Source organism: Cucurbita pepo, chromosome LG09 (genome assembly GCF_002806865.2).
Source record: "Cucurbita pepo subsp. pepo cultivar mu-cu-16 chromosome LG09, ASM280686v2, whole genome shotgun sequence".
In the NCBI taxonomy this organism is placed as follows: domain Eukaryota; kingdom Viridiplantae; phylum Streptophyta; class Magnoliopsida; order Cucurbitales; family Cucurbitaceae; genus Cucurbita; species Cucurbita pepo.
In genome coordinates, this window is record NC_036646.1 from 5,597,031 (window position 1) to 5,624,265 (window position 27,235).

The following is a 27,235-nucleotide window of genomic DNA, read 5'->3' on the forward strand; positions in this document are numbered from 1 at the left end:
AAAATGAGGAAGGAGAACAGTGAGGACACTATAACCGGCCAAAGCGGGTAACAACCCAAGCCCACCGCTTTGGCCCGTTACATATCGTCGTCAGCCTCATAATTTTAAGAACGTGTCTGTTAGGGAGAGGTTTCCACACCCTTATAAGGAATGATTCGCTCCCCTGTCCAACTAATGTGGAAGCTCACAATCCACTCCCCTTGTGTGCCAGCATCCTCGCTGGCACACCACTTGGTGTATAGCTCTAATACCATTTTTAACAAAAGTCCACCGCTAGCAAATATTGTCTGCTTTAGCCTGTTACATATTAACCTCAGCCTCATGATTTTAAAACGTGTCTGCTAAGGAGAGATTTCTACACCTTTATGAAAAATGCTTTGTTCCCCTCTCCAACCAATGCAGGATATGTTCTATAGGTTGCACAACTGTGTCTTTGAGTTCTAAGGAGACAAGAACCAAAGTCCGATGGATGAACAAATGCCCTGCGGTTAGAGCGTGATTAATGGCTCCATCGGCTTCGATCTTGCAGTCTAGAGAATCGTTCTTGGCAAACTCTGTTCTGTTGAGATGGTCACATAGCGGTCTGACCGACTTAACTACTTTTTATCGTGAGATCCCACATCGATAACTGGACTAACTACAAGGTAACTTCCACTACAGCTACTATTTCTGCACGTTTTATATTTGAATTGTGTGAGCTTAGTGGGTGATCAAGGCAGATCAATGAGTTGTCCTTCTAATAAGAGCGTTTGCAACCACATTAGCTCCACCCAAATGGTATAATATCTTATCGTCATAATCATTTACCAATTTCAACCATCTACGTTACTTCATGCTCAAAATTTTATAGGTGGAGAAGTATTTCAGACTCTTATAGTTTATGACAACCTTGTCATGTTGCACCAAGGCAAAGATCATCATTGTTAATTCTAGATCATGTGTCGCATAATTGCATTCATAATCTTTCAACTATTAAGAAGCATAGATGACGACCTTGTCATGGCATCAACACACAACCTAACTCCTCAGACGAATCACGGTAAACAACAAAACCTCTAGCTCCGTCAGATACTGCAACCTTTTCTTGAGTGCCTAAAAGTTCTTCTTGCAAGCTCTAAGAAACTAGGCACCTCAAAGAAAGTGGTCAACGAGGCCATTTGATCGTCACCTCTACTTTTGAAGGCTCTACTAATAATTCGCTCTCTAATGCCACATCCCATGATCACTCTTGTTGAAGCCAAAACTCACATTTTGAAAATTTAGCATATAAAGTATTCGCCTTAAGAGTAGTCAACACTCTATCCATGCGCTCTTTGTGTTCCTTATCTAACTTGGAATGGATTAAAATATCATCGATAAACACGTTCATGAAGGTGCTCATAAACTTTTTGAACATCCTATCCATTGGGTCCATAAAAATTGCATGAACATTCGTAATATTCTAGAAACAAGAGTGATGGTAAGCATAGAAATTAAAATGAAATAAGTTAACTACAAATATAATTTAACCATAAGGAAAGGGTTAAGAAAAAACTCTTTTCACTTCAAAACTCTTTTAGTGGTTTGCATAGTTTCTCTTGTCCCACTCGAGAAAGACTATGGCCTATTTGTAAACAACTCAGCCTCACCAACAAGCCTATAGCCTAAGGTCGACTCAGGTTCAGCTCATACTCGGTCCAAACTCAGCCCAAAATCAAAGTTTGACCAGCCCGACCCGACCCAATTCATTTATTTATTAGACTAGATACGTAGCCCAGCCCAACCAACCCAATTCATTGGATTAGATATAGATTGTCATTTTAAAGATCATGCTAATCCATGTGTCAACTCGTTTACATCGTATTTGAGTCGGTCCATCGAGCTAGTCCAAGATATTTATCATTGAGCCAACCCAAAATATGTATGTGTATATATAGTTTTGTAATATAGATGTTATAGTATTTAGTTAATATAAAATCTTTAAAAGAGTTAAAAAAAAGTAAAAACTAAATGATATTTTGTAAAATCAATAATTATGATTATCACGATAAATATACTTAAATAAATAATTAATATTGAATAGGTTAAATCAATGAGCTAGCCTAGACTCGACCCAAACTAGGATCAAATGATTCAAGTTTAAAGATCGGACATGCGCTTGGCTATCCAAGGTCGAGTCTATCCAATTCAAACCTAAACAGTGCATCAAACTTGCTAAACTTAGTCTTGAATCGAGCTAGAACCTTGACTTTAAAACCGAATCGAGTCTAGCGGGTCCGACGATGAGGGTGACAAACAACCAACATAAGACGTGGAGATGGGAAAAGAAGCACACTAGTGCACGCCCACAACCACTGTTTTTTTTTTTTTTTTTTTTTTTTTTTNGGGAGGAAAAATAGGGAGAAAAATAAACATGAAAATCAGTTTGGACAGATGGGAAAGTTTAAAAAAAAAAAACATAAAATAAAAGGATTTTTTCAAAGATGATGAAAGATAGTAATCTCTGGAGAAAAGGTAATAGCAATACCAATTCCAACCCCACGAGAAGAGAAGAATAATAAGGGCAACAGGGCGTGTCTCTGTTGGACTGATTCCTTTCAATCGCATCTCCCTCTCTCTCTCTCTCTCTCTCTCTCTCTCTATCTTTACCTTTCTTTATATCCCCATCCCTATATATATCACACGTAACCAGAGGAGGGAGAAAAAGGAAGAGATTTGTAATTACCATTCAAAATAAAAACAAATTTTGTTGTTTTAGGGGTAAAGAAAAGCATCATAAAACCAAACCAGGAAGAGAAAGTAGGTGAAAAAGATGGTGAGGAAGGCAAGAATGGTGAAGAGGATTATCTTTCTCTCTCCTATTCAACAGTTCGTCTAGTCTAAACACTTACAGCATCTTCCTTGTCTTTCATGCTTCTCCTCTTATGCTACCTTTCATTATTGTTATTATTATTGCTATCTATCATCATCCTTCATTCCCAATCTCCATAAACACGCCCAATTTCTTCAAACAATTCCTTTCTCCATGGCTGTTCAAGCTCAATATCCTTCAAATGTTTTGCTCTTAAACAGGTATGCATACCCGTTCTCTTTTGCCTCTAATCTCTATTTCTCTACTTACTGTTGATTCCTGATGGTTTTGGATTTTGGATTTTGGATTTTGGATTTTGGTTTGTTTTAGAAATGGTCAAGAAGCGCATGATTATTCATTGCAGATACAACCAGGAGGTTTTCTTGACCAGACTCATATGGTGTTCAACAACAATATAGGTGAGATTCTTGTGCATTGTGTTTGATCTATTCTGTTTATAAACGCTACAAGTATTTCTATCAATTGAGTTGTGAAGACGACGTACCTTTGAGGATTCGATTCATCAGTCTGGTTTGTGATGAAAGCAGGAAACAATTCTCGGAAGAGAGCAAGAGAAATGGCGACTTCCACAGCAACCTTCGCGACTCCAATCGATCTCTCTGCGATACAGCAGCCTCGTCCTCCTCTTCTTGTTGATCTCGCCAACCTTCACAATCACCAAAACAATGTCGTCTCCACCGGTCTCCGCTTGTCCTCCGGTAATCATCAACAGAATCAACCGCTGCAACAGCAGCAACAACAACAACAACAACAACCTAATCATAACCACAATCTCGTTCCTCAATCATCATCGACTTTCATATCGCTATTAACAGACGATTTCGCCTCAAATTTCAAACGGCAACAAGACGAAATAGATCAATTCCTTCAAGCACAGGTGCTAATTCACTCTCCCTAACACAGGAAACGAGTTTCATCTTCCGTCTTGATTTTTTCTTTTTTTTTTTTCTCAATGAACTCCGGTTTCGTTTCAAAACAGGAAGAGCAACTACGGCTCACCTTGGCAGATAAAAGACAGAGACACTACCGTGCACTTCTGGATGCAGTAGAGGAATCGGTAGCGAGAAGGTTAAGAGAGAGAGAGGAGGAAGTTGAGAAGGCCACGCGCCGAAACGCCGAGTTGGAAGCACGCGCCGCCCAGCTTAGTGTCGAGGCGCAGGTCTGGCAGGCGAAGGCTAGGGCACAGGAAGCCACCGCTGTAGCTCTCCAGGCACAACTGCAACAGGCGATGTCTGGCGGATGCGACGGAGGAGATGGCGGCACGGCAGGCGCCGAAGGACAAACCGACGACGCCGAGTCGGCTCATATCGACCCGGAGCGAGTGAGGATTTTGGGACCGAGTTGCAAAGCGTGTAGAAAGCGGTTGGCGTCGGTGTTGCTTTTGCCCTGCCGTCATCTCTGCCTCTGTACAGACTGCGACCAAGTGGCTCAGACTTGCCCGTTATGCCCTTCCAAGCGAAGTTCCAGCGTAGAGGTCTATCTCTCTTAAGGCCCAAACCCACGGCCCAATTAAGTTTCTCCAGGCCCAGGAACCGACCCGGAAAGTTCAGTTACCGGATTTTTTTTTTTTTTTCCGATAAAATTTTAAAAGAAGTAATAAAAGAATTTACATTTACTTTTTTTTTTATTATTATTGTTAGAAATATTCTGATAGACCAAACCAGACTATTTCTTTTTCTTTTCCCTTTTTTTTTAAATATAGAATTTCATTTATTTATTTATTAATTGTTTGAATAATAGAGACGCCAATTTTATTAATTTTTTACCACGTTTTTTTTTTCTTCTTTTCAAATTTCTATTATAATAGAGATGGAGAGATATAAAGGGGAATGGACGGAGAGAGAAATTTATATTATTTTTTAGGCCCATTCCATCTTGGACCGAAAATAGAAGAGAGAGTAGGGAACATTTTTTCAGTTAAATAAATGGGGGAATCTCTACCGTGATCCCTACAATAATAAATGAAAAATTTCTCGAGAATGGGAAATGAAATAAGTAGCGAGGATAGGGACAGTAACACTTACCTATCCTCGTCCCGCCCCATGAACATTTTTAGTCATACGAGTCTTAAAAGTTTCGTGACTCCAAAATTTGACTAAAAGATATCTATAATTTAACTATAATGTTACTTAATTTACTTACTATTTTAGAAATAAATTTGAAATTTGACTCCAAAATTTTTAATGATAAATTTATTTTACTTCCTAGTGAGTGTGGTTTTCGATAAACTTGAATTGTATTATATATATAAAGTACTGTATAAATGATATTTAAAGTATGTATTATATAATATATGATATTACGAAATAATAATATACAATCACTTTAAATTAATTAATATTTTGCAATCTTCTAAGATTCACCGCTATTTAGAAAAATTATAATGACTTAAAAGAAAAGTTCATAAACTTTTAAAAGCTGCCTTGATACTTTTAACATTTCAATATTCCCTTACTCTAATTCATCTAATAATATAATCATAATAATATGGATAAATAGTTTTCGTCCATATATTAATTTTAAATACGTGAAGGGTATTATTGTAATTTTTTAAAGTTCATATGTTTTTTTTTTTTTTTTTTATTTAACAAAATAAATGACAAAATTAAAAGAGGGAATGTAAAAAGAGGAGTTTTTTTTTATATATAAAAAAAAGCTATCAAATTTTTAATAAAAAATAAGATTTTTTTTTATCACAAATTGTAATATTAATTTTAAATTAATAACATAATTACTTGTTAATTTTGTGATCAATGACAAATTAAGGCGTCCCTAATTAAATTAACTAATAAATTGGACTATTTATTTTATTCATTAAAGTAATTGGGAGTCTAAACTAGCCCAAGCCCATTGTGGAAATAATGGGCCTAAAATAGGAAATTGGCCCAAAAAGTAGGTCCAAAATACAATCAAAACTCAATCCATATAAAACCTATTAAAACTCTATATTATTCAATTTTTTTTAATAAATATAAAATATTAATTTCAAAAACATCTCTTTACTTATTTTCAAACCTTTTAATTAAAATTTACAACTCAATTATATATTCGACCAGAACTCATAAANCAATCAAAACTCAATACATATAAAACCTATTAAAACTCTATATTATTCCATTTTTTTTAATAAATATAAAATATTAATTTCAAAAACATCTATTTACATATTTTAAAATCTTTTAATTAAAATTTGCAACTCAATTATATATTGGACGAGAACTCATAAACCAACTCAATCCAAACAAATTCATAATCCAACTCAAATCGTAGAGGCTGAGTTGAGTTAACCGTGTTTTTCAAATATCTTTACATTTAACATTTNAACCAACCCAATCCAAACAAATTCATAATCCAACTCAAATCGTAGAGGCTGAGTTGAGTTAACCGTGTTTTTCAAATATCTTTACATTTAACATTTCGATAAAAAAAAAAACATAATTTTTTTTACATGTAAACTGAATTATGCTCGAGTTAGCTATTGTTATTTTATTTAAATTATTTCATCAGCGTTATGTTTTGAAACACGTAAGTTTGACAGTGTTTTATAACAATCAAGGCTTTTAAATTTTCAGTTATTTATGAGGAGCATATTAGAAATTAGTAGCGACTCTCCATAGGTAGAAATTTAGGGTCGTTACATGGCTATTGTTATTTTATTTAAATTTATTAATTTATAATTAAATGATTAAATTTTGGTATAAGTGGTAAATTAAAATGGAAATTCATAGTTTGGAATTAAATAAATAAAGGAAGAGAGCATTATGATAATGTGATGTAATGAATGAAAATATATATTTTTATAATCATAGCTAATGCGTAGATATTAAAATCATAATATTGTGCAAAATTTGGTGCTGTTTCGTAGCTGTCTAGCGCAGCCCAGTTGTATGATATTGTTATTATATTCATATTCATGTGCTTACTAGCTTTTAGGGAGCATTTAGTGGAAAGATTATCTTCAAAACATGGTTCCCAAATTCGACCCATTCGAACTATTTAACTCAAATTATGGAAGTTAGGTTCGGTGATTTTTTTTTTTCGATTTAAGTTGGGTTGTGTTTTTTCAAAATAAAAAATTCAGGTAAGTTTGTGAGTTGACTTTTTTTTTTGGTCAACTTTATCGATCTGAAAATAGAGTTACAGCCCACTTTAACGTTATCATTCTCTTAAGATTATTATGAATATTAAGAATGTTTGATGTTTGTAAACGGGTGCTAGTGATATGTGACTTGTAAATGTTTAATATTTTGACCAATAAACAATTTGAATAACCCAAACAGAGTTGACAACCCAACCCAACCTAACCTAATCATTTATTTTCGGGTTGGATTAGGTTGTCGAGTTGTTTTTTTATTTATTAACCAAATGGTAAAAAATCTAACTCAGTAAAAAAATCTAACTCAATCGAGTTTTTATGGTTTGAGTTGGGTAGTCTAGATTGTTCGGGTTACTGGTCATATAATACTCCTAATTGCCAAGCTCTAGAGATCTTTCCACATCATGTTCATCACTTGACTAAAGGAAAACGATGCTTCGTGAGAAGTAGACGGTGTTAGTTTATACCCACTTTTAATTGAACAAATGTCATTTTTTGCCCTAGTGCCAAAAGAAACCATCTCAACGATGGGGGTAACATAACGAGATATGTGAAATGAGATCTACATCCTCAAAAATGATCACGTCCTCAACAAAACTCAAATTCTATTAACCCTCGTAAATAAGGTCGTAACAGCTCAAACCCACCCACCGCTAGCAGATATCTTCCTCTTTGTTCTTTTCCTTCTCGATTTTCCCTCAAAGTTTAAAAAATGTGTCTACTAAAGAGAGATTTTCACACACCCTTGTAAAGAATGCTTCGTTTCTCTCTCCAATCGATATGGAATCTCACAAAACTTGTCAATATGCATAGGTCAACAGTACATTTGGGAACCGTCTCCAACATTAATGCAAGCATATAATATAATGAACGTGTTTAGGTGGTGCCACCTCGAGAACGTTGAATTAAATAATATTAAATGAAAGTAATGAGAAGCTATAATTGAGGTTTAATGTGGATTACGTTAATAAGAAGCCTAGTTGTCCACCTAATCAATAAATTAATAATTTCAAGCTTAGCTACTCTCTATAGCTAGTGGTGCCTAGTTAGGACATGATTTTGTCACAAAGGAATCGAATCTAAACGTATAATGGACTTGGATTCTCCACATTCCACATTAACATCAATAAACCCTATCCCATTATATTGGACCTTTATTTATTTATTTTATTTTATTTTTTTGTATGGATATGCAACGACCTGAGTTATCGTAATCGATCCTTATAAATTATTTGGCTAGTAAAAGCGTTCGAGAAACTTAATGACTTGAAAAATTCGATCAACTCGACCCAACCCTTGAAACAAATAAAAAATTTAGATTAGCTTAGTTTATGAATTCTCTTAAAACTAAATTGGGTTGAACCGAATGGACCTGAATTTATTGTTAATGTAACGAATCAAGCCCACCGCCAGTAGATATTATCCTTTTTGGGCTTTTATTTTCGGGCTTCTCTCAAGTTTTTAAAACGGGCCTGTGAAAGGTTTTCACACCTTTACAAAAAAAAAAAAAAATGTTTTGTTCTCCTCTCTAAGATCTTTACCGTTAATTTTAATATGTATATTTAATTTATAATAATTATTATTATTTCAATCACTTTTAAATATTTGGAAAGTAATTTAAAAAAATGTATATTGAAATCGGTGAATCTTAATTAAATGTTTGAAAATGAATAAATAGATGTTCTACGAACTAACATTTTACTTCTATTAAAAATAAAATTTAGAATAAATGACCTAACAACCCTATCTAATCCAATCCAAAAATTTTAGAGTTGGGTTGGGTTGGATTGAGTTAGTTACAACGACTCAAACAATTGAGTTGAGTCTAAAAAAATGTCTCAATTTGGTCTAACTCAACTACCTCTATTAGCTAGTTAATCTTCCAATTATGAGCATAGCTCGACCGGTCATGTCAAAATCCACTATTATTATCGATCCTTATAAACTATCTAGTTAGCTTACCGTTTGATTATGGATGAAGCTCAACTAGTCATGTCAAAAAACACGAATATTACTCAAGGAAATCAATTTAGCGGGCCCACCGCACTCCACATTTGAGAACGAAAGTTCATTAACTTAAGGAGTGATAGACATAGTGCTAAAATTAAGGACCATAAGCCAATAAAATGTTAAAGTGACTACTCGACTCATCGTTGTACACAAATTTTCTCAATTATGAATCAACTAGTGGAAAACGATCATACAAATATTATAAACTAAGACGAGAATCGTAACAACAGAGCATCTTTAAAGGATCTATTTATGGCATTTAATAAAAGTGATATTGACGAGTGATAAAATTAATATATTTTTTTTCTTTATTCCTTTACTTTTTTAAAATTTAATAATTAAGAATTGGGGTTTTCTTTGATTATTAGGTGGATTGAAATAGTGAAATTTAATTATTATTTAACTTTTTGAATTCCTCATTTCTTTTTTAAATAATAATTACCATAAACAGTCAAATCAATGACCAAGCACTTTTGACAAATTTACCAAATTTACTATTCTTTGAGGTAAAAAAACAAAGAAGGAAAAAGCAAAAGTCACCGCCCATAACGGGAATTTCAACTTTACCGTCCACCAGTCGCCCTTCTTAAAGAAGGGTCAACAAGTTCGGTATTTAACGAAAGAGATAAAAAAAAAATGAAATGAAATTACAAAAATACCCCTATTCATTATTTTTACAAAAATACCCTTACCGTTCAAAATATATTTATTATAAAACTAAAAATCTCATACAACATTAACAAAAATTGGAATTTAGAACAATTAGTATTTAAAAAAAATTAGAATTTGAACGTCGAAAATTAAAAAAATAAAATAAAAAAATAAAAAAATATTAATGTTTTTTTAAAATTAAATTAAAAAAAAAAAAGACCAAGGTCAGATTCGGAACTTAGTATACTTGCTTTATACTGTTGTGGTGCAGGGTGCCAATTGAGACCCGCACACGTGTCTCAAAAGTCCAAACACGTGTCGAGCAGAATTTGACGGTCGTGGCATTAATTTCGGGATTCGAATAATAAAATACTAAATAGAGCAGTTTTTTATTTTATAAATAAATATATTATTGGAGAGAATTTATTCGGCTTCTTTTTTAAAATTAATGTAATTATTCTTTTTAGGGCACTTTGGCTCTGACGCCTCCCTTGCTTAAGGACAAGCAGTTCCCCATATTGTAATATTTTTATTATCTCTTTATTATTTAAAAATAATTTAAGGGAATAGTGGCCTTTAATTTAGGGGACATGCTGGTTCACAGGGAAACAGACGTGGGAATGTATGTGTTGGCCACGTGTCTTAAATTGGTCAAGTTCTCTGCACTTTGATGTATCACGAGCTATGTCCACCCCACATTAATGTGGTTTTAAATATTACTTTATAGCTTTTAATGTTTGATTTTTTATTTCATTCTTTTCATTTCAAATATAATTATTTTGATTTTATAAATTGGATTTTAATGGCACATTCTAAATTTCTTCATCACGAAAAAAGGTACTTAAAATGGAGTTCTCTCGAGAATGTTTAGCTCGTTTTTGAGAATGTTTAGCTCGTTTTTTTGGATGATCAGCCACATTGGGATTGAGACACGGTTCGAACTCTCACGAGGGACCAACAGTGGGGAATCTTGGACAATGGGCGAAAGCTCCATCCAGCAATATCGTGTGAGTGAAGACAGGCAATGCCGCTTGCCGCGGTAAGACGNTTTCGAGGTTGACTCCTCGATGAATTTCGGTTGTAAAGACTTTCACCTTACGTGCGTGTCACTATTCAAAACGTTTTAGATAAAAAAAAAATTAAAATATTTAATTAATAAGACTCAAATTTTCATGGAAAATGGGTGAATATTTTTCCATGCACCAATTAGCATTATTTATAACACACACCTAATTTAATTAATTACATTAAAATATGATTATGATTTATGTAATTTTAAATTATTGAGTGATAGGGAAGTTGGAAAAAAAAAATAAAAAAAAAAATAAAATAAATGTAATTAATTAAGAAGGCAGATTAAAATATGGAAATAATGTTTATTATTTTACATTTTTGTTGAGGGAATATAAAGGGACAAACGGTGGGAACCAAAAACCAGAAATAAAGGGAAAAAAATATTCCAAAGGGTTTAGGAAAAGAAATGGCCAAAAATGTCAAAAAAAATAAAAAATAAAAAATAAAAATAAAAAGTGGAATTGTGAATTAAATTGTGAATCGGTGGGCGGTTCTTCGTCTACCTATAACCCACCCTACTTAAAAGTTGGGTTGAGTTAGCTTTTCCCCGTTTAGGTTGGTTGAAATTTTTGAAAATTGAAAATTTTGGGTTAGCTCGTGGGTCGACATTTTTTTAGCCGAGTCAACACGACCACTCAAAATAGGGTTATAACCCAATTTTACTTTTAAGATTATTATGAAAATTAAAAATATTTGACTTGTAAATAATGTTAGTAATGTGTGGTAAGTGGTGAATATTTAATTTTTAAAAAATAACCTAGCCATCCAACCAGAAAATAGAGGGTTGAGTTGGGTTATGAACTCTATTTGGATTGGTGGGGTCATCAACCCAACCCAACCCAACCTGAAACTGATTGAGTCAGGTCATCAATCCAACCTAACCTAACTCGTGTACACCTCTAAAGTTGGCTTAGCCCATGAAGGAATCGAGGTGAGGACTAGACTAAGGGGATCTGCTCGATCAAATCGAGCACCATCCCATCGAGTGAAACCAGCTCTTTCTTGAGAGCAGTCGAACCTCTTGATTTGTGGTGACCCTCACGTTAGAAAACTTTTATGATATGCATTAAACTATATATTATAAGGTGAATGATTAAAAGGAAGGAATAAGAAAAAGTAAAAGAAAAATAAAGTGGAAAAGGAGTAAAGGAAGGATGGGAGGAAGGAGCATGCGCCACAAAAGTTGATATTTCCCGAACTCACTTCTCATTTTACGAAAAGCAAAAACGAAAGTCATGAAAGTGAAATCTAGCTAGAATGAGATAGATATCGAGCGTTTCTTGCCTTGGTTTAGGCGAGTACTCTAGACCTCATGGGACATGAGTTTTAGTCCGTAAGTGAGATCTCATATCCGTTAGGGAGGCGAATGAAACATTCTTTATAAGAGTGTGAAAACTTTTTACTAGACACGTTTTAAAAACCTCGAGAGAAGTTAAAGAGGATAATGTCGGTTAGTGGTGGACTTGGGTCATTACAAATGATATCAGAGTCAGACACTGGGCGGTGTACCAAGGGGTGGACACCTGGCGGTGTGCCAACGAGAACGTTGGGTCCTGAAAGGGAGTGGATTGTGAGATCTCACATCGATTGGAGAGAAGAACGAATGCGACTGAGGATGTTGGGCTTCGAAAGGGGTGGATTGTGAGATCCCACGTCGGTTCGGGAGGGGGATAAAACATTTTTCATATGGATACGAAAATATAAGTTTACATCATTTTCATTTATTATATTATATATATATATATTTTTATAATTTAGACATGGTAGTTTTTAGTTAGTATAAAATTTTTAATTTTTTTTATAAATTAAAAAATATTTAAAAATATACTAAATAAAACTGTATAATATCAATAATTTTATCCAAAGACCCCTAATTTTAAAACAAATTAAATAAAAATAGATATTAAATAACATTTTAACTAACTAATAAAAATAAAATTAATTATTTAAAAAAAATATTTTTTTTCAAGATTTATTTAATAAAATTAAAAATTTAGAAAGGATTTTTAGAAATCTACAATAAAATAAACAAATCCTCAAAAGATAAAAATAAAAAAAATCAAATTGAAAAGAAACGCAAAGGAAACATATATNGACTCGACCGCAAATAAAAACAAGAAACTACGGCGAATCAGGATCTGGCGTCCCGAATTAGTTTCCGAGTAATAGAGCGGTGTTTTTACTCGGCGTTAACTCGTGGCACGTGGAAGTATTTAGCTTCAAGAAAGCGCCACGGTGGGGCCAAAAAGTCCCACACGTGTAAACAAAATTCAGATGGCACTGGTCATTTCTGCCCGTTGATTCATGGGCAGAGAGGGGACAATAACCTTGGAAAACGAGCTCCCTCGTGATTAAAGTAAATTAAATAATAATTATTAATACGCTCCAAAAGGGCCGTTCAGGTGGGTCCCACGTTCCATGACTTCGGAAAGTGGGCTGGGCCGTGAAGTAAATTACGAAAACGACAAAAGAATCTTACGATTTTTTTTAAAAATAATAATATATAAATTAGAGGTTTTGTGACGTCAGCTTCACTTGGGAGAATGAGGTTACAAAACCGTGGGTCGGAGGGAGGTATCCGACCAGTACTGTTCGGAGATTGTGATGAAATTTTTACCTCCGTTCTTTAGCGCGTGTGTTACACGCTCTCCATTTTCAAAGTAAATATTTAATTTTTACCCTAAAACTTAATTTTATTAAAATAATATAGAAATTAATCTTAATGAAATGAACATTATTTACCATGTGATAGGTAATTATATAATGATTTTAGCAGTAAAATTTATGTGCGTAGATAATGACATACGAACTTTTACTTTTTTACACCTCAATTGTCACGTCTATATAATTAATTAATTTTTTAAAATTAAAATTTAAAATATATTTTAGAAGAAAGAATTTCAATTAATTAAATAATAATTTAATTAATTATCTTTGAATACGTGTCACTTTTGTGTTGAAAGAAAAATAAATTCCACATTTATCGAGTATTTAAAGGAGCTCATTTATTAATACATTGAAAAGAAAATTAATTTTTTTTGATTAAAAATGAAATTCCAATATGTATTTATAATTATAAAAAATGGATATAAATCGAGTTTTTTGGAATTAAAAAAAAAAAAAAAAAAAAAAAGCAGAAAAGAAAAATGTGGCGATCCACGCTCCCGTGGGAGCGTGAGCATTGCCTTTTTCTTCTAACAATATTTGACGTCACGACTTGGAGCTCAAGGGAGTCTTTCCCGTTTGGTAGGGACGTGTGGGTGCCTGCCTTCCGGAGAATTAGTTACCCTTACTATTTGGCCCTTAATCTTCCCCAAAATTACAAAACACACCCAATTCTGTCTTATTTATAAATTTGATAACCTTTTGAAATGGCACAACCGTAAATAGAAACAACATTAGGGGTGAAGAGAGAAGGGTTTTTTTTTTGAGTTCAGGTATTTTGTTCCAATGGATTCACTCTGAAACCTGCCGTTGGTTGTGGGCCAAATTTTTCTCTCAGCTTCATCACTCCACTTTTTCCCTTTATAAAACTCCGCAACTCATCGGCAATTCCAACTCTCCTCTTTTTCTTCTTCTTTTCTCTCTCTCTCTCTCTCTAAGATTTGAGAAAACTATGGATTCTTCTGTAGCTGCAAGAAGGCCGTATTTCATCGATGAGGACGACGGGTTGGTCTCCTTGGTGGATGTGGAAGCTGGAATTTCTGGAAACCAGAACAGCCACTATCCTCAGCCTTTCTTCCACCGCCCAAGGATTTGCCATGGCGGTACTCACCGGCGAGGCACGAGAAACCTCTCGGTTTCCTCCTCCAGAGTTTCAGCGAGGTTTTATGATGCCAGATTTGAACATCATCATCACCATTTCTTGGAAGCTTGTTTTCTCTGCAAGAAACCGCTCTCTGATAACAAAGACATTTTCATGTACAGGTTAGTTTTTCCTCTCTATCTTTTCTTTTTTCACTTTAAAAATAGTTGTATATATTAGAATAGTTGTATATATTAGAATAGTTGTATATATTAGAGTTGTTTTTTAGATCTGAATTGTGGAATTTGCTTTTGATTTAAGTAAGCGTCTGGTAATTGGTTAAGATTTGTGGTTTATTCGGATATTTTGTGTTGAAATTCTCGGTAGCGAGGAGGAATCTGTTTAAATCGCTGATTATCAACAGAGGAATTCGATTATTTGAGAGTAGTTCGACATTTTGTGTTGAAATTCTCGGCAGCGAGGATGAATTCGTTTAAATCTCTGATAATCAAGAGAGGAATTCGATTATTAGAGAGTAGTTCGACATTTTGTGTTGAAATTCTCGATAGCGAGGAGGAATCCGTTTAAATCTCTGATAATCAAGAAAGGAATTCGATTGTTACTAGAGAGCAGTTTTTTTAATAGAAATATAGGATCGAGCGGCTTCTTGACGAACATGAAATCTCAAGATCTGAAAACGCCTTTTTCCTTGAGATTTTGAGAATTAGATCTTTAATTACGAAGAACAAAAGAAGAGATATAGATACCGAATCCACGGTTAATTCTATTTCTAACGAGATGATTACGATTATGTTCTGCAGAGGAGACACTCCATTTTGCAGCGAAGAGTGTAGAGAAAAGCAAATCGACATGGACGAAGCGAAAGAGAAGAAGTTGAATCTATCATCATCCATCAAAGCCATGAGAAAAAAAGATCAGAGAAAATCCACTTCTCCGGGAAAGTCCACCACCGGGCACGACTGCCGTTTCCGCGCCGGCACGGTGTTGGCGGCGTAGATGAAGGAATAATAATCACAATATATACATTACATGGAAACATTCCCGGAAAATCGGTGAAAATCTGAAGAACCGGGAAGATCTGAGACTTGGTTTTTGTTATATTTTTTCTTTTTTTGGTTTTGGGGGGGAGAAAATTATGCAACTGTGAATGAAGTTGTGTTTATGGTGGTGAGGAAGTCTTCGTGTTCATTTTTTTTTCCTGGGATTTTCTCACCTTTTTTTGTTGTTTTTTTTTTTTTTTTTTTGTATATTATAAGCTTTAAGGGGTGGTGAAATGAGTAATGAGAAAAATATGATTTGGGTTATTATTACTATAATTAACTGGGTTCTTCTTTCATTTACTCTGTTCATATTCATTTAATCTTTTTTTTTTTAAAAAAAAAATTATTATTATTACTATAATTAACTGGGTTCTTCTTTTATTTACTATGTTCATATTCATTTAATCTTTTTTTTAAAAAAAAATATTCTTTATTTAATTATTTTGAAAAAAGAAGAATAAAATTATTTGTTATTCCCTATTTATTTATTTTGGAAAAAAGTATTAAAAATTATTTGATATTCGGTATTTAATTATTTTGAAAAAAAAAAAGATTCAAATTATTTGTTATTCTCTATTTACTTATTTTGAAAAAAAAAAGGATTCAAATTATTTATTATTCTCTATTTAATTATTTTCAAAAAAAAAAAAAAAGGACTCGAATTATTTGTTGTTCTCTATTTAATTATTTTGAAAAAAGCACTCAAATTATTTGTTTTGCTAGTTAATTATTTTGAAAAAAACTACTAATGTTATTATAATAATAAATAATAATAATAATTATTGGACAGATAACAAACGAAGTATCAAAATAAAATAAAGAGGAACTTGTGCCCATTTTGATGAGTTGGTTTCATTTTTCTTTTTTAAAAAACGATATTTTGTTGTGATATATTTTTTAAAAACAACATCATACGATTTAATGTATGAATGAATAATACAAAATAATATAATATAAAATAAAAACAACTATATTGTAAAGATTAAATAATTATTTCCATGCGTGGATAATATTATATAATATGATTAATAAAGTATGGATGATTATTGAAATATGTTAATAAATAATGTTATTAATAATGTATTGATGATTATTGATTAATAGTCGGACCTAACTGTTTGTAACTTGCAAGTCTCTTAGAACGTTGTTGTGGTTATTAGTGTAATTTTAAGTAATAAGTGGTTAATATACAGTAGGATCATGTTCACTAATAAGTTAAAAGATCTATAGCATATGAGTAAGGTTGAATGTCTCATCTTTAGTAACAATATTGATACGACTCACTTTGTAATTGTTACAAATGATTTGATCTGAATCGTTCGTGTATAGATATGTGAATAGGGAGTATTCAGTACAATAAGTTTATATAAGACTAGACCACGAAACCACGAATCCACGAATTATTAATCTATTTTTATCAATCCACGAATTGAGAAAATTATATTTTATAGGATGATCATATGCAACTCAATCTTAATTCTGAGTGAGTAATGAACCATTTGAAAATTTGAACATACCATGATAATATTAAATTTGAAAATAACATAATAAAAAATTATTAAAATTTGAACAATTAATTATGAGATTTGTGGCTTTGTCGGACCATAGGCAAAACATCACTTATGCGGAATCAAAACTTATTTGACCACACACACCGCCTATGCGTGCATGTTCAATCATGTGGGACGTAACAATGTTGCATCTCATCGTCATCTTGGTTCTCAATAACACGACCCATGCATCGTGATGCAATCTCATGTCTCGAGATACTCGATCATCTTGGTTTGTCCAGACACATTCGTCGGGATAGTTTGGCTGAGTGGTCTAAGGCGCCAGATTTAGGCTTTGGTCCAAAAGGGTGTGGGTTCAAATCCCACAATTGTCATGATGTCTGTTTTGACTTTTTATGTATCGCTGTTAACCTCATGATTTTAAGACGTGTCTACTATGGAGAGAGTCTAGCCCTTCTCTGACAAGTGCATCGTGTCATAGTCGTTCTTCTTCAAATGTGTGGCCTCGTGTTCTTGACACGCTCACAAAAAACCTTAAGGAGTACTCAATCCCCATTTTTCACCCATCTTTGTGGCTTTGTTGGACCTTAGGTAGGGTTTGCCTTTGGCGTTCAAACATCACTTATGTGGGATTAAAACTTGTTTGACCACACACGACGCCTATGCGTGCATGTTCAATCATGTGCGACACAACAACGTTGCATCTCATCGTCATCTTGGTTCTCAACAACACGATCCATGTATCGTGATGCAATCTCATGTCTCGAGATAGCTTTACTATCTTGAGATGCAATCTTATCATTTGGCATCAGAACTTTAGGCTCAAGATCGGATATATGTTTCCTTTGCATTTCTTCTCAATTTGATTTTTATTAATGATAAGATAAACAATCACTACAAGGGGAGTAAGATTCAGATTACCTTGTTGATCGAATATCTCAAGGCAAGAACATTGTTTGAGATTCGAATCACTCCACAAGCAAGATCGATCATGTCTAGCTTGAATGATTCTTGTTGATCAAATATCTCAAGGCAAGAACACTTGATTGAGATTCGAATACTCCACAAGCAAGATTGATCATGTCGAGCTTGAATGATTCTACATGCAACCTAAACTACATAGAATTGCAAAGAAAATTAGTCATTGGCTAAAGAAGAGCACAAATGCTTCTTTTACTGCATTTTCCAAGTTTCTTACAAATACAACGTACATGACTTTATATAGCCTCGAAATGAAACTATTAAAAGCATTTCAAGAGGGTTAACATTCATACTTAATGACCATAATTAACCATTATGTAATTGTAACCTATAATAAATAAAAAGTTTTAAAATACATTAATGAAATACAATAACTATAAATTACTCTAAATTTTAATTCACCCAAAATTTATAGCATGAAACTTCATTCTTCTTCGATGTAGCATGAATTGAAAGATCTTTTGATAATTTCAACAATATTTTCTTCACATTGAAGCATATTATATGATTGACGTCTCTTGGTTCATATCAATCTTGGTTTGCTTAGATACATTTGTCAGGACAATTTGGTTGAGTGATCTAAAGCGCCAGATTGAGGCTCTGGTTCGAAAGAACATATTTGTCATTTATTTTCTTTATTTTGTAATCTCCAAGTCCGCTACTAGTACATATTTCCGATTTGGCTAGTTATGTATTTTTGTCATCCTCATGGTTTTAAAACGCGTCTACTATAGAGAGAGTCTATCCCTACTCCGATTAGTGCATCTTGTCATGGTCATAGTTCTTTAAATGTGCGGCCTTGTGATCTTGACACACTCAAGACAAACCTTAAGGGATACTTAATCCCCATTCACATTTTTAACCCAGCTTTGTGTCTTTGTTGGACCTTAGGCAAGGTTTTTCTTGGGCAACCATACATCACTTATGTGGAATCCAAGCTTTTTTGGCCATACACGCCACCTACACGTGTATGTTCACTCGTATGCGACATAACAACGTTGCATCTCATTGTCATCTCAATTCTCAACAACACGATCCATGCATCGTGATACAATCTCATGTCACGGGATAGCTCGATAATTTTGGTTTGCTCTAACACACTCATTAGGATTGTTTGGTTGATTTGTTTAAAGTGCTGGATTTATGCTTTGTTCTAAAAATGTGTGTTCAAAGCCTATAACTATCATATATTTTTCATCTTTTGTAAAGCCTCAAGCTAGCCGCTATTGTCTATTTTGGCTTGTTATGTATCGCTATCAACCTCATGGTTTTAAAATATGTTCCTTGTGGAGAGAGTCTAGCCTTACTCCGACCAGTGCATCATGTCACGATCATACTTCTTCAAACGTGCGACCTCTTGATCTTGACACGCGCATGACAAACCTTAAGCCACTCTTTCCCCATTCACATTTTTCACCCGGCTCTATGACTTCGTTGGACTTTAGGTAATGTTTGCCTTCGGCAACCAAACATCACTTATGTAGAATTCAAGCTTGTTTGACCACACACGTCGCTTGCGCGGGCATGTTCAATCGTGCGCAACACAACACCGTTGCTTCTCATTGTCATCTTAGTTCCCAACAACACGATTCATGCATCATGATACAATGCATGACCATCTTAGTTTGCTCAAACACATCCGTTGGGAACTGATCCAGGTGTCAATCATCTCATCAGGACATTTCAAACATTCATCCATTTAGATTCTCTTGAGCATCAGACTCTCCCATGTACATGCTAAACCATTTACGACATACTTTCTTGATAGCGGGTGCATAATCCAATCTTCGACACATGGGTTGGGGAGCAATATTGGCACACCTATGCCATCTCTTACTTTCTTGTTTCTTTCATCAAGGATAGAAAATGTTATCTATTTTAAGATTAAGATCAATCAGATGCTCATGCATAAATCCTGAAAAAATATGTAAATAAGGGTCACATTTTATGGTTCAAGGGTAATCTGCCACTGCAACCCGATCACAATCCTCCCCGAAATTTGTTGAACATGTCATTCTCTAATAATCATGCCAAAAACATGATGATGGAACATAAAATTTTCAAATGACTCATAGTGTGGACTACGAAGGAATCATCATTTTTAAAAATCGCGAGTCAAAATCACTACCTATGCAAATTTTTCTAAGTGTTTTTAGAATTGTATGTAATTAAATATATATGTCTAGATTAGTTTAATGACTTTAAAAGCTCTTGTCCTACCTCAGGTATAAAAAGATACTTTTACTACATTGTCTTTATGGTAAATGTGTGTTTAATCTAACCTTTTCAATTTCGAATCATAATAACTTAAGTGAACATTTAAGCATACAATAGAACTTAAAGGCTTCTTTTGAAGCATCTTTCACATGACCGGGCTCCAATGTTGATCAACAAACTTACCATAGAGTCCCTCTTACGGTAGTGACCACACTGGCAAACAGCCATGGTGAACACATAATTTTGGGGTTGCGACTCTGAGGAGACCGCACAGTTCTCATCAGACGACTGATTTGGATCTTGATATGGATGATCTTAGTCCAATTGATCTTTATAATTTGTAAGTGTTGATCATATAGTTGAGTAAAGTGGTAGTCAAGATATATGTTTTTCATTTCACTTTCTTCCTTTGATTGTTAAATGACAATTGCGGTCGTTGGGGTTTTGATAAGATAAGGAATCACGGCAAGGAGAGTAAGATTCAAATTACCTTGTTGATCGAATATCTCAAGGCAAGAACATTGTTTGAGATTCGAATCACTCCACAACCAAGATCGATCATGTCTAGCTTGAATGATTCTTGTTGATCAAATATCTCAAACACTTGTATGAGATTTGAATCACTCCACAAGCAAGATTGAGCTTGAATGATTCTACATGCAACCTAAACTACACATAATTGCAAATAAACTTAGCCATTGGCTAAAGAAAGCACAAATGCTCGTTTGATATATATTTTCAAGTCTACTTACAAATACAACATACATAGCTTTATATAGCCTCAAAATGAAACTATTAAACGCATTCAAAGATTTGTAACATCCATACTTAATGTCATAATTAACTATTATGTAATTGTAACCTAAACTAAATAAAAAGTCTTAAAATACATTATTAATGAAATAAAATAACTCTAAATTACTCTAAATTTTAATCCACCCAAAATTTATAACATGAAACTTCATTATTTTTCAATGTGGCATTAACTGAAATATCTTTTGATAATTTCAACAATATTTTCTTCTCATCTTCATTGAAGCATATTGTATGATTGATGTCTCTTGATTCATATCAAGTTTGTTGTTACAAACTTTGAGGATGTGAATCTAAGAACGATCATTAAGGTCATATATTGTGTCTTCTTCTTCATTGATGGAAGCAGAAGATGCTAAACCGATTGAAGCGGCCTCTTGAAGAAACTTTTAAAAATCACCTTTGGAAGATGTCTGGGCTAAAGCTGCTAGTAGCCTAGACATTGAGTTGAGAAATTCAGTGTTTTTNCGGGATTATGTAGCAAGCATGCAAATTTGAGTTAACCAAATTTTGACGCTCAAAATTCCACTAAATTTGTGGGGTTTATTTGGCAAGCATGCAAGTTTGGTTAAACCAAATTTTGACACCTNCTCTGGCAGATATTGGAAATGACCATTTTCGAAAGACATATCAAAACTATTACCATTCGTTAAAGGATCATCATATCCTTTCTTCCCTCATGCTTGATGTTCACACAAAGAACCTTAACATCTCATCAGATACTCACTTCATAGTAGTCATNTCATTAACGAAAGTTAACCGACTTTCTTCATTTTAATTCAACAATTAATTTGAATAATTAATTTCAAATTAAAGTAATATTAAATGATTAATGAAGCTATTTAATTAATATTTAATGTTAATTCAAATACCAATTCCAATCAATTCCGACACATATTTGATTAAAATATTTAAATCTTNGTTTACAAGTTGAAGCATACAGATGTCTCCCCCACAACTCTTAGATCTTCTCCAAAAGGATTTACTATGCTCATTGAGGTAAATCTCGAGAAATCATCAATCTCTTTTCCAAAACCCTTTCATGGGATCAGATTACCAGGAATTCTACCTAGATCCTTGAATATGTGAGCCCTCCAATCACGAAAGACCCACAGTTTGCTCAAATCATCCAAGGAAAGCGTAAAAGTAAAATTCAATAAAAATTAATTTTTCTTTCTAAAGGTAAAGATTCTTAAGCTCGTGAACTAGTACCTTAGGAATCTGGAGACCTCCATAAAAAATCAACATGTCAAAGTCTATGCAAACAGAGCCGGTTGATTACAACAAAGGAGTAGTTTCAGTCCATTATCTGATGGTGTTAATATAACACATGCGGAAGCAATTTGGATTTTAGGCACTCTNTCAATTTACCGTTATACCCCTGAAGTTACTTCTTGTTCCTTATGTCCCACTGATTCTCTAATGNGAATCGGTTTTGAACCACCACTAGTGTCTTCTCTACTATTCTCCGGCCTTAGAACGGGATTGTGGAATTCGGTAAGTGACTAAACTTGGAAGGGATCTAGTATATATGAAGAGAGAGTTTGTGAAAGTTTTTTTTCAAGGTTNTAGAAGCGAATTTCATCTTGCACCCCACTTCCTCAGCCATTCACCCAGTCTTACCCCTGAAATGGGAGACCTATTGAGTCGGCGAACTCGGGCCACTCTTACCCATGCAAATCTAAGGATAATTCCGAATAAACAAGAGTTCATGGTTAGCTCAAGATTAAGATCGAGTTACCTAGGTCATCGAATGAAAAGAAAATCAATCTCAATAGTAAACGACATTATAAAGTGAGAGTGATTTTCTTCATGGTTCGATCTTATGCAATACTCATTGCATAGGACGCCCCCACTCACATGTCTCTGCATGTACAATTTAGTGATCACATTGTTTATGTCATATACAAAAGTGGGCCGCATCCATAGTGTCCCTAAGATAAGGTACTCAGCCTTATCCCTGTACTATAGATCATTTTTTCTATATACTTGAACTTGATCCACTCTTATGTCTCTACATATAGTTCAAGTAATCATACTATAGTCCGAGTGTTCTAAGTTTATTGGATTTAGATTAATAATCGTAAAATTCACTTTATTCAATAAAGATTTTTATTGAATAAACATCAATAATAACTTTATCAAAAATAGAATATGTTTTTGTTTACAAACTATGTGTTTTATGATATAAAACCCAACATTATGAAAGCAAAACCAGATCTCCAACTCAAACTGAATTGGATACTACATCTATCTTCAACTAGATCGATATTATCACAAATGAATTTTCCACTGATAAAGAAATCCTGAAAAAGGCATTCCAACCTCAAAGTATATCCGAAATATCCAACATCAAAATAACTTCTCAAAAAAGATTCTCCCAACCATTGCCGGACAAGTAACAAAGATTGTAGAAAAAATTAAGGAAAACCGAGAACAAAAGAAATGAAAAACTATTACAAATATTACTAGCGTGAAATACCCAAAAGTTGAGGAAAGTTCCTTTTTTCATACCAGCTATCTTAGACAAAGTAATCGGTCTTGGCTCAATAGAAGAGGCACTTGCTCTAATCGAAGAAAAGCTCAACAATCTTTCAATTTCGATATAACCTTCAAGTAGTTAAACTTATAGTGTCATAATGAACCATATGAGAACGACCTCAAAAATTGTAAAAAGGATTTCTCCAAAGAAGAAAAGATGACTGAAAAACTAGACCTCATCAACAAAATTGGTTAAATTAGAGGACAAAGTTCAAAAAACTAGATGAAGAGAAATTGGTATCCTAAGCCCTCTTTTCCCGATGTGCCGTTCGAAGAAAAAACTCAAATGACTCAATCCACCTATGATGTAACATGCATACATAAGTGGAATATAGATGGTCTATCTGGTCATCTAGTCATAAATGCAATCAACGAAATGTTGATGGGAGCTAGGGCCTATAGGCTTCGAGGTAAATTTGACCACACTATTGCTCAAATTGTAACTTCTGGTTTCACAGGAGTACTCAAGGATGGGTTAGAGAAGCATATCTACGACGATGAAATGCAAAGGATTCTCAACCATACTACTAGAGAAAAAGAAGTACAAATATCAAAAGAGAAATTGGAATATCTCAAGTTATGAAGAATGATATAAGTGTTGAAGAGCCCTTAATACCCTTTTATATACTGTCTTAAATTTTGTCGTAGGTGAATTAGAAATCCATACTGAACGTTTGAGAAAATTCTTATGAATGTAAGATGCAAAAAGTTACTTCTAATGGTACAAAGATATGTTTGTAACTAAGGTTATGACAAGATATGATAGTACCCTTTAATTATGGATGATGGGCTTCACTCAAGGACTTCCAAAGTATTTTTCTCAAAGGATAACTACCTCTCTCAATGAAGAGAATGAGCATAAGAGTCCTTGGAATGAATTCACTTATGATATGAATCCAACAACTGATCACTTCCATGTACCCGAACGAGCAATTATAAGAAGCAATACAAAGAAGATTCAAGTATCAAATCAAAAAAATAATGGAGTGGCTAACATTGGAAAGTGATTAGAAGACTTGCCTTTGGTAGTTGAACTACCAATTAAGACAATTTATGAATTGCCTTATATTCTTCAATTTATATTTAATAGCATTTATTAAAAGTTTGTATGAATTGCCTTATATTCTTCAATTTGTATTTAATAGCATTTATTAGCATTTATTAGTGGTTGGTGGCTGAACTTTATTTTGTTAGGGTTATCTTCTAGGCCTATTTAAAGGCATGTAATATTCATGTTTGGAGATTTTGGTTGAATACAGAGAAAAACCTTTGTGTTTTCTTGATACCCTTTTGGTGTTATTCTTTTTTTTCAAACCTTGCTTTAGGTTTGATGTTTAAACCGATTCATTGAATTAGTTTTGATCAAGCTAATTCTGGAGTGAATTGTCTTGGTATCTAAGAGTGACCATCATAGATTCCAAGTTCGATCTAAGAGTCATTCATCTTCTAACCAGCTCTTGGTTGGAATCAATCCGTTAAGTTAGCTTTCTCTGTGAGCGTTTTGCAAGGATTCTAGAAGAACCTCTAGCTTTGCAAAAATCAGCATTGTAGGCGCTTATCAACTTATGGTGATTTAGGTTCTGTAATAGCCAAGCTGACCGCCAGCAAATATTTGTCTACTTTGGCCCGTTACGTATCGTCTTCAACCTCACGATTATAAACACATCTGTTAGGGATCAATGATATTAATTAACTAATCAGAGTGGCATAGCGGAAACGTGGTGGGCCCATAATCCACAGGTCCCAGGGTCCCAAGATCGAAACATCAACTATAAAATGATACAAAATAGGAAAAACCATGTTATCTATCACTGTCCACATCATGGTTTTAAAATGCGTCTACTATGGAGAGAGTTTAGCCCTACTCCAACCAGTGCATCGTGTAACGGTCATACTTCTTCAAATGTGCGGCCTCGTGATCTTGACAGGCTTTTCAAAAAACCTTATTGGTTACTTAATCTACGTTCACATTTTTCACTTGGCTTTGTGGTTTTGTTGGACCTTAGGCAAGGTTTACCTTCGACATTCAAACATCACTGATGTGGAATCAAAACTTATTTCACCACACACATCGTCGATGCATGCATGTTCAATTGTGTGCGACACAAAAATGTTGCATCTAATCGTCATCTCAGTTCCTCATAACACGTCCCATGCATCGTGATGCAATCTCATGTCTCAAGATAGCTTGACCATCTTGGTTGTATAAACACATTCCTCGGGACAGTTTGGCTTAGTGGTTTAAGTTGCCAGATTAAGGCTCTAGTTTGAAAAGGTGTGGGTTCAAATCCCATAATTGTCATTTATTTTCAATTTTTGTGAACCTTCAAACTCGCTGCTAGCACATATTGTCCGCTTTGACTAGTTACATTTTGGCGTGTTATGTACTCAGCCTCATGGTTTTAAAACGCGTCTACCATGGAGAGAGTCTAGCCCTACTCTGACTAGTGCATCATGTCACAGTCATACTTCTTCAAATGTGTGGCCACGTGATCTTGACACGCTCACAAAATTTTTTAAGTACTCAATCTCCATTCACATTTTTCACCCGGCTTTGTGGCTTTGTTATACCTTAGGCAGTGTTTTCCTTCAACATTCAAACATCAATAATGTGGAATTAAAACTTGTTTGACCACACACCCTGTCTACGCGTGCATGTTCAATCATGTGCAACAGAACATCGTTGCATCTCATCGTCACCTCGATTCCCAACAGCACGACCATGCATCGTATTGCAATCTCATGTCTCGAGATAGCTGGACCATCTTAATTTGTCTAGACACATTCGTTGGAATAGTTTGGCTGAGTGGTCTAAGGTGCCAGATTTAGGCTCTGGTCTGAAAGTGTTGTGGGTTCATGTCATTTAATTTCATTTTTCCGTAAAGTCTCATATAAAGCCTCAAGCCCGATTCTAGCAGATATTGTCTGTTTTGACATTTTATGTATCGTAGTTAACCTCATGGTTTTAAACCACATCTACTATGGAGAGAGTCTAGCCCAACTTCGACCAGTGCATCGTGTCATGATCATACTTCTTCAAATGTGGGGCCTCGTGATCTTGACAGGCTCATGACAAACCTAAAGGAGTACTCAACCTCCATTCACATTTTTCACCCATCTTTGTTGCTTTGTTATACCTTAGGTAGAGTTTTCCTTCGGCATTCAAACATCAATAATGTGGAATTAAAACTTGTTTGACCACACACGCCGCCTATATGTGCATGTTCAATCATGTGCGACACAACTGTTAGGATCGATACCAGTTGTTAGGATCGCACAACAACGCACACGCTCGATCTAGATGAACACAAAGAGAAGGATAGAGAGAAGTTGCAAGGAGAACTCTGGCTAAAAGGATTTTTTATTGATGACTTCAGGCATGTACAACAAGAGAGTACAGAGAATAGAAAAGTACATTTAAGAGCTTTACTGGACGGGATATATATATGGTTCAGTCTACTAAATATAGCTTTACCAGATTTAACCATCTACTATATATAGCTATGTACCATATATAGCTTTACCGGATATAGCCATTGACCAAGCTATAAATACAGGGAGCAGACTCCATAACTCAACAATTCTCCCACTTGGAGACTGATCCTACACCATACCAATTAGGGCTTTGCATAGCTTTAATTTTCCAACATCAACACATTTTGTCAACATGTCTGCTGGATTCTT

At 34.2% G+C, this 27,235-nt stretch overlaps 2 protein-coding genes and 1 long non-coding RNA gene across 3 annotated transcripts; 2 read left to right on the forward strand and 1 right to left on the reverse strand.

The window, feature by feature from the left end:
* The first annotated feature begins 2,965 nt into the window (after positions 1 to 2,965).
* Positions 2,966 to 4,564, forward strand: LOC111802707 (BOI-related E3 ubiquitin-protein ligase 1-like). Its single transcript, XM_023687173.1, has 4 exons — positions 2,966 to 3,051; positions 3,161 to 3,249; positions 3,379 to 3,728; positions 3,831 to 4,564. The coding sequence occupies exons 1-4, from the start codon at positions 3,005 to 3,007 to the stop codon at positions 4,338 to 4,340; spliced, it is 996 nt and encodes a 331-aa protein (XP_023542941.1). The 5' UTR covers positions 2,966 to 3,004; the 3' UTR covers positions 4,341 to 4,564.
* Positions 3,182 to 3,963, reverse strand: LOC111802708. Its single transcript, XR_002816286.1, has 2 exons — positions 3,851 to 3,963; positions 3,182 to 3,572 (listed from the first exon to the last, which is right to left on the reverse strand). It is a non-coding gene; the product is annotated as an uncharacterized LOC111802708 (long non-coding RNA).
* A 9,636-nt stretch (positions 4,565 to 14,200) lies between the features above and the next one.
* LOC111801327 lies at positions 14,201 to 15,764 on the forward strand. The gene is made up of 2 exons (XM_023685282.1): positions 14,201 to 14,609; positions 15,249 to 15,764. Exons 1-2 carry the CDS (start codon positions 14,299 to 14,301, stop codon positions 15,442 to 15,444), a joined length of 507 nt encoding a protein of 168 aa, XP_023541050.1. The 5' UTR covers positions 14,201 to 14,298; the 3' UTR covers positions 15,445 to 15,764.
* The last annotated feature ends 11,471 nt before the right edge of the window (positions 15,765 to 27,235 follow it).

Excerpts from the sequence above, each read along its gene's own strand:
- LOC111802707 (XM_023687173.1), top strand. The coding sequence starts at position 3,005 with ATGGCTGTTCAAGCTCAATATCCTTCAAATGTTTTGCTCTTAAACAG. Across the intron at positions 3,052-3,160 it reads AATGTTTTGCTCTTAAACAG|AAATGGTCAAGAAGCGCATG; the intron begins GTATGCATACCC and ends GGTTTGTTTTAG. Across the intron at positions 3,729-3,830 it reads ATCAATTCCTTCAAGCACAG|GAAGAGCAACTACGGCTCAC; the intron begins GTGCTAATTCAC and ends GTTTCAAAACAG.
- LOC111801327 (XM_023685282.1), top strand. The coding sequence starts at position 14,299 with ATGGATTCTTCTGTAGCTGCAAGAAGGCCGTATTTCATCGATGAGGAC. Across the intron at positions 14,610-15,248 it reads AAAGACATTTTCATGTACAG|AGGAGACACTCCATTTTGCA; the intron begins GTTAGTTTTTCC and ends TATGTTCTGCAG.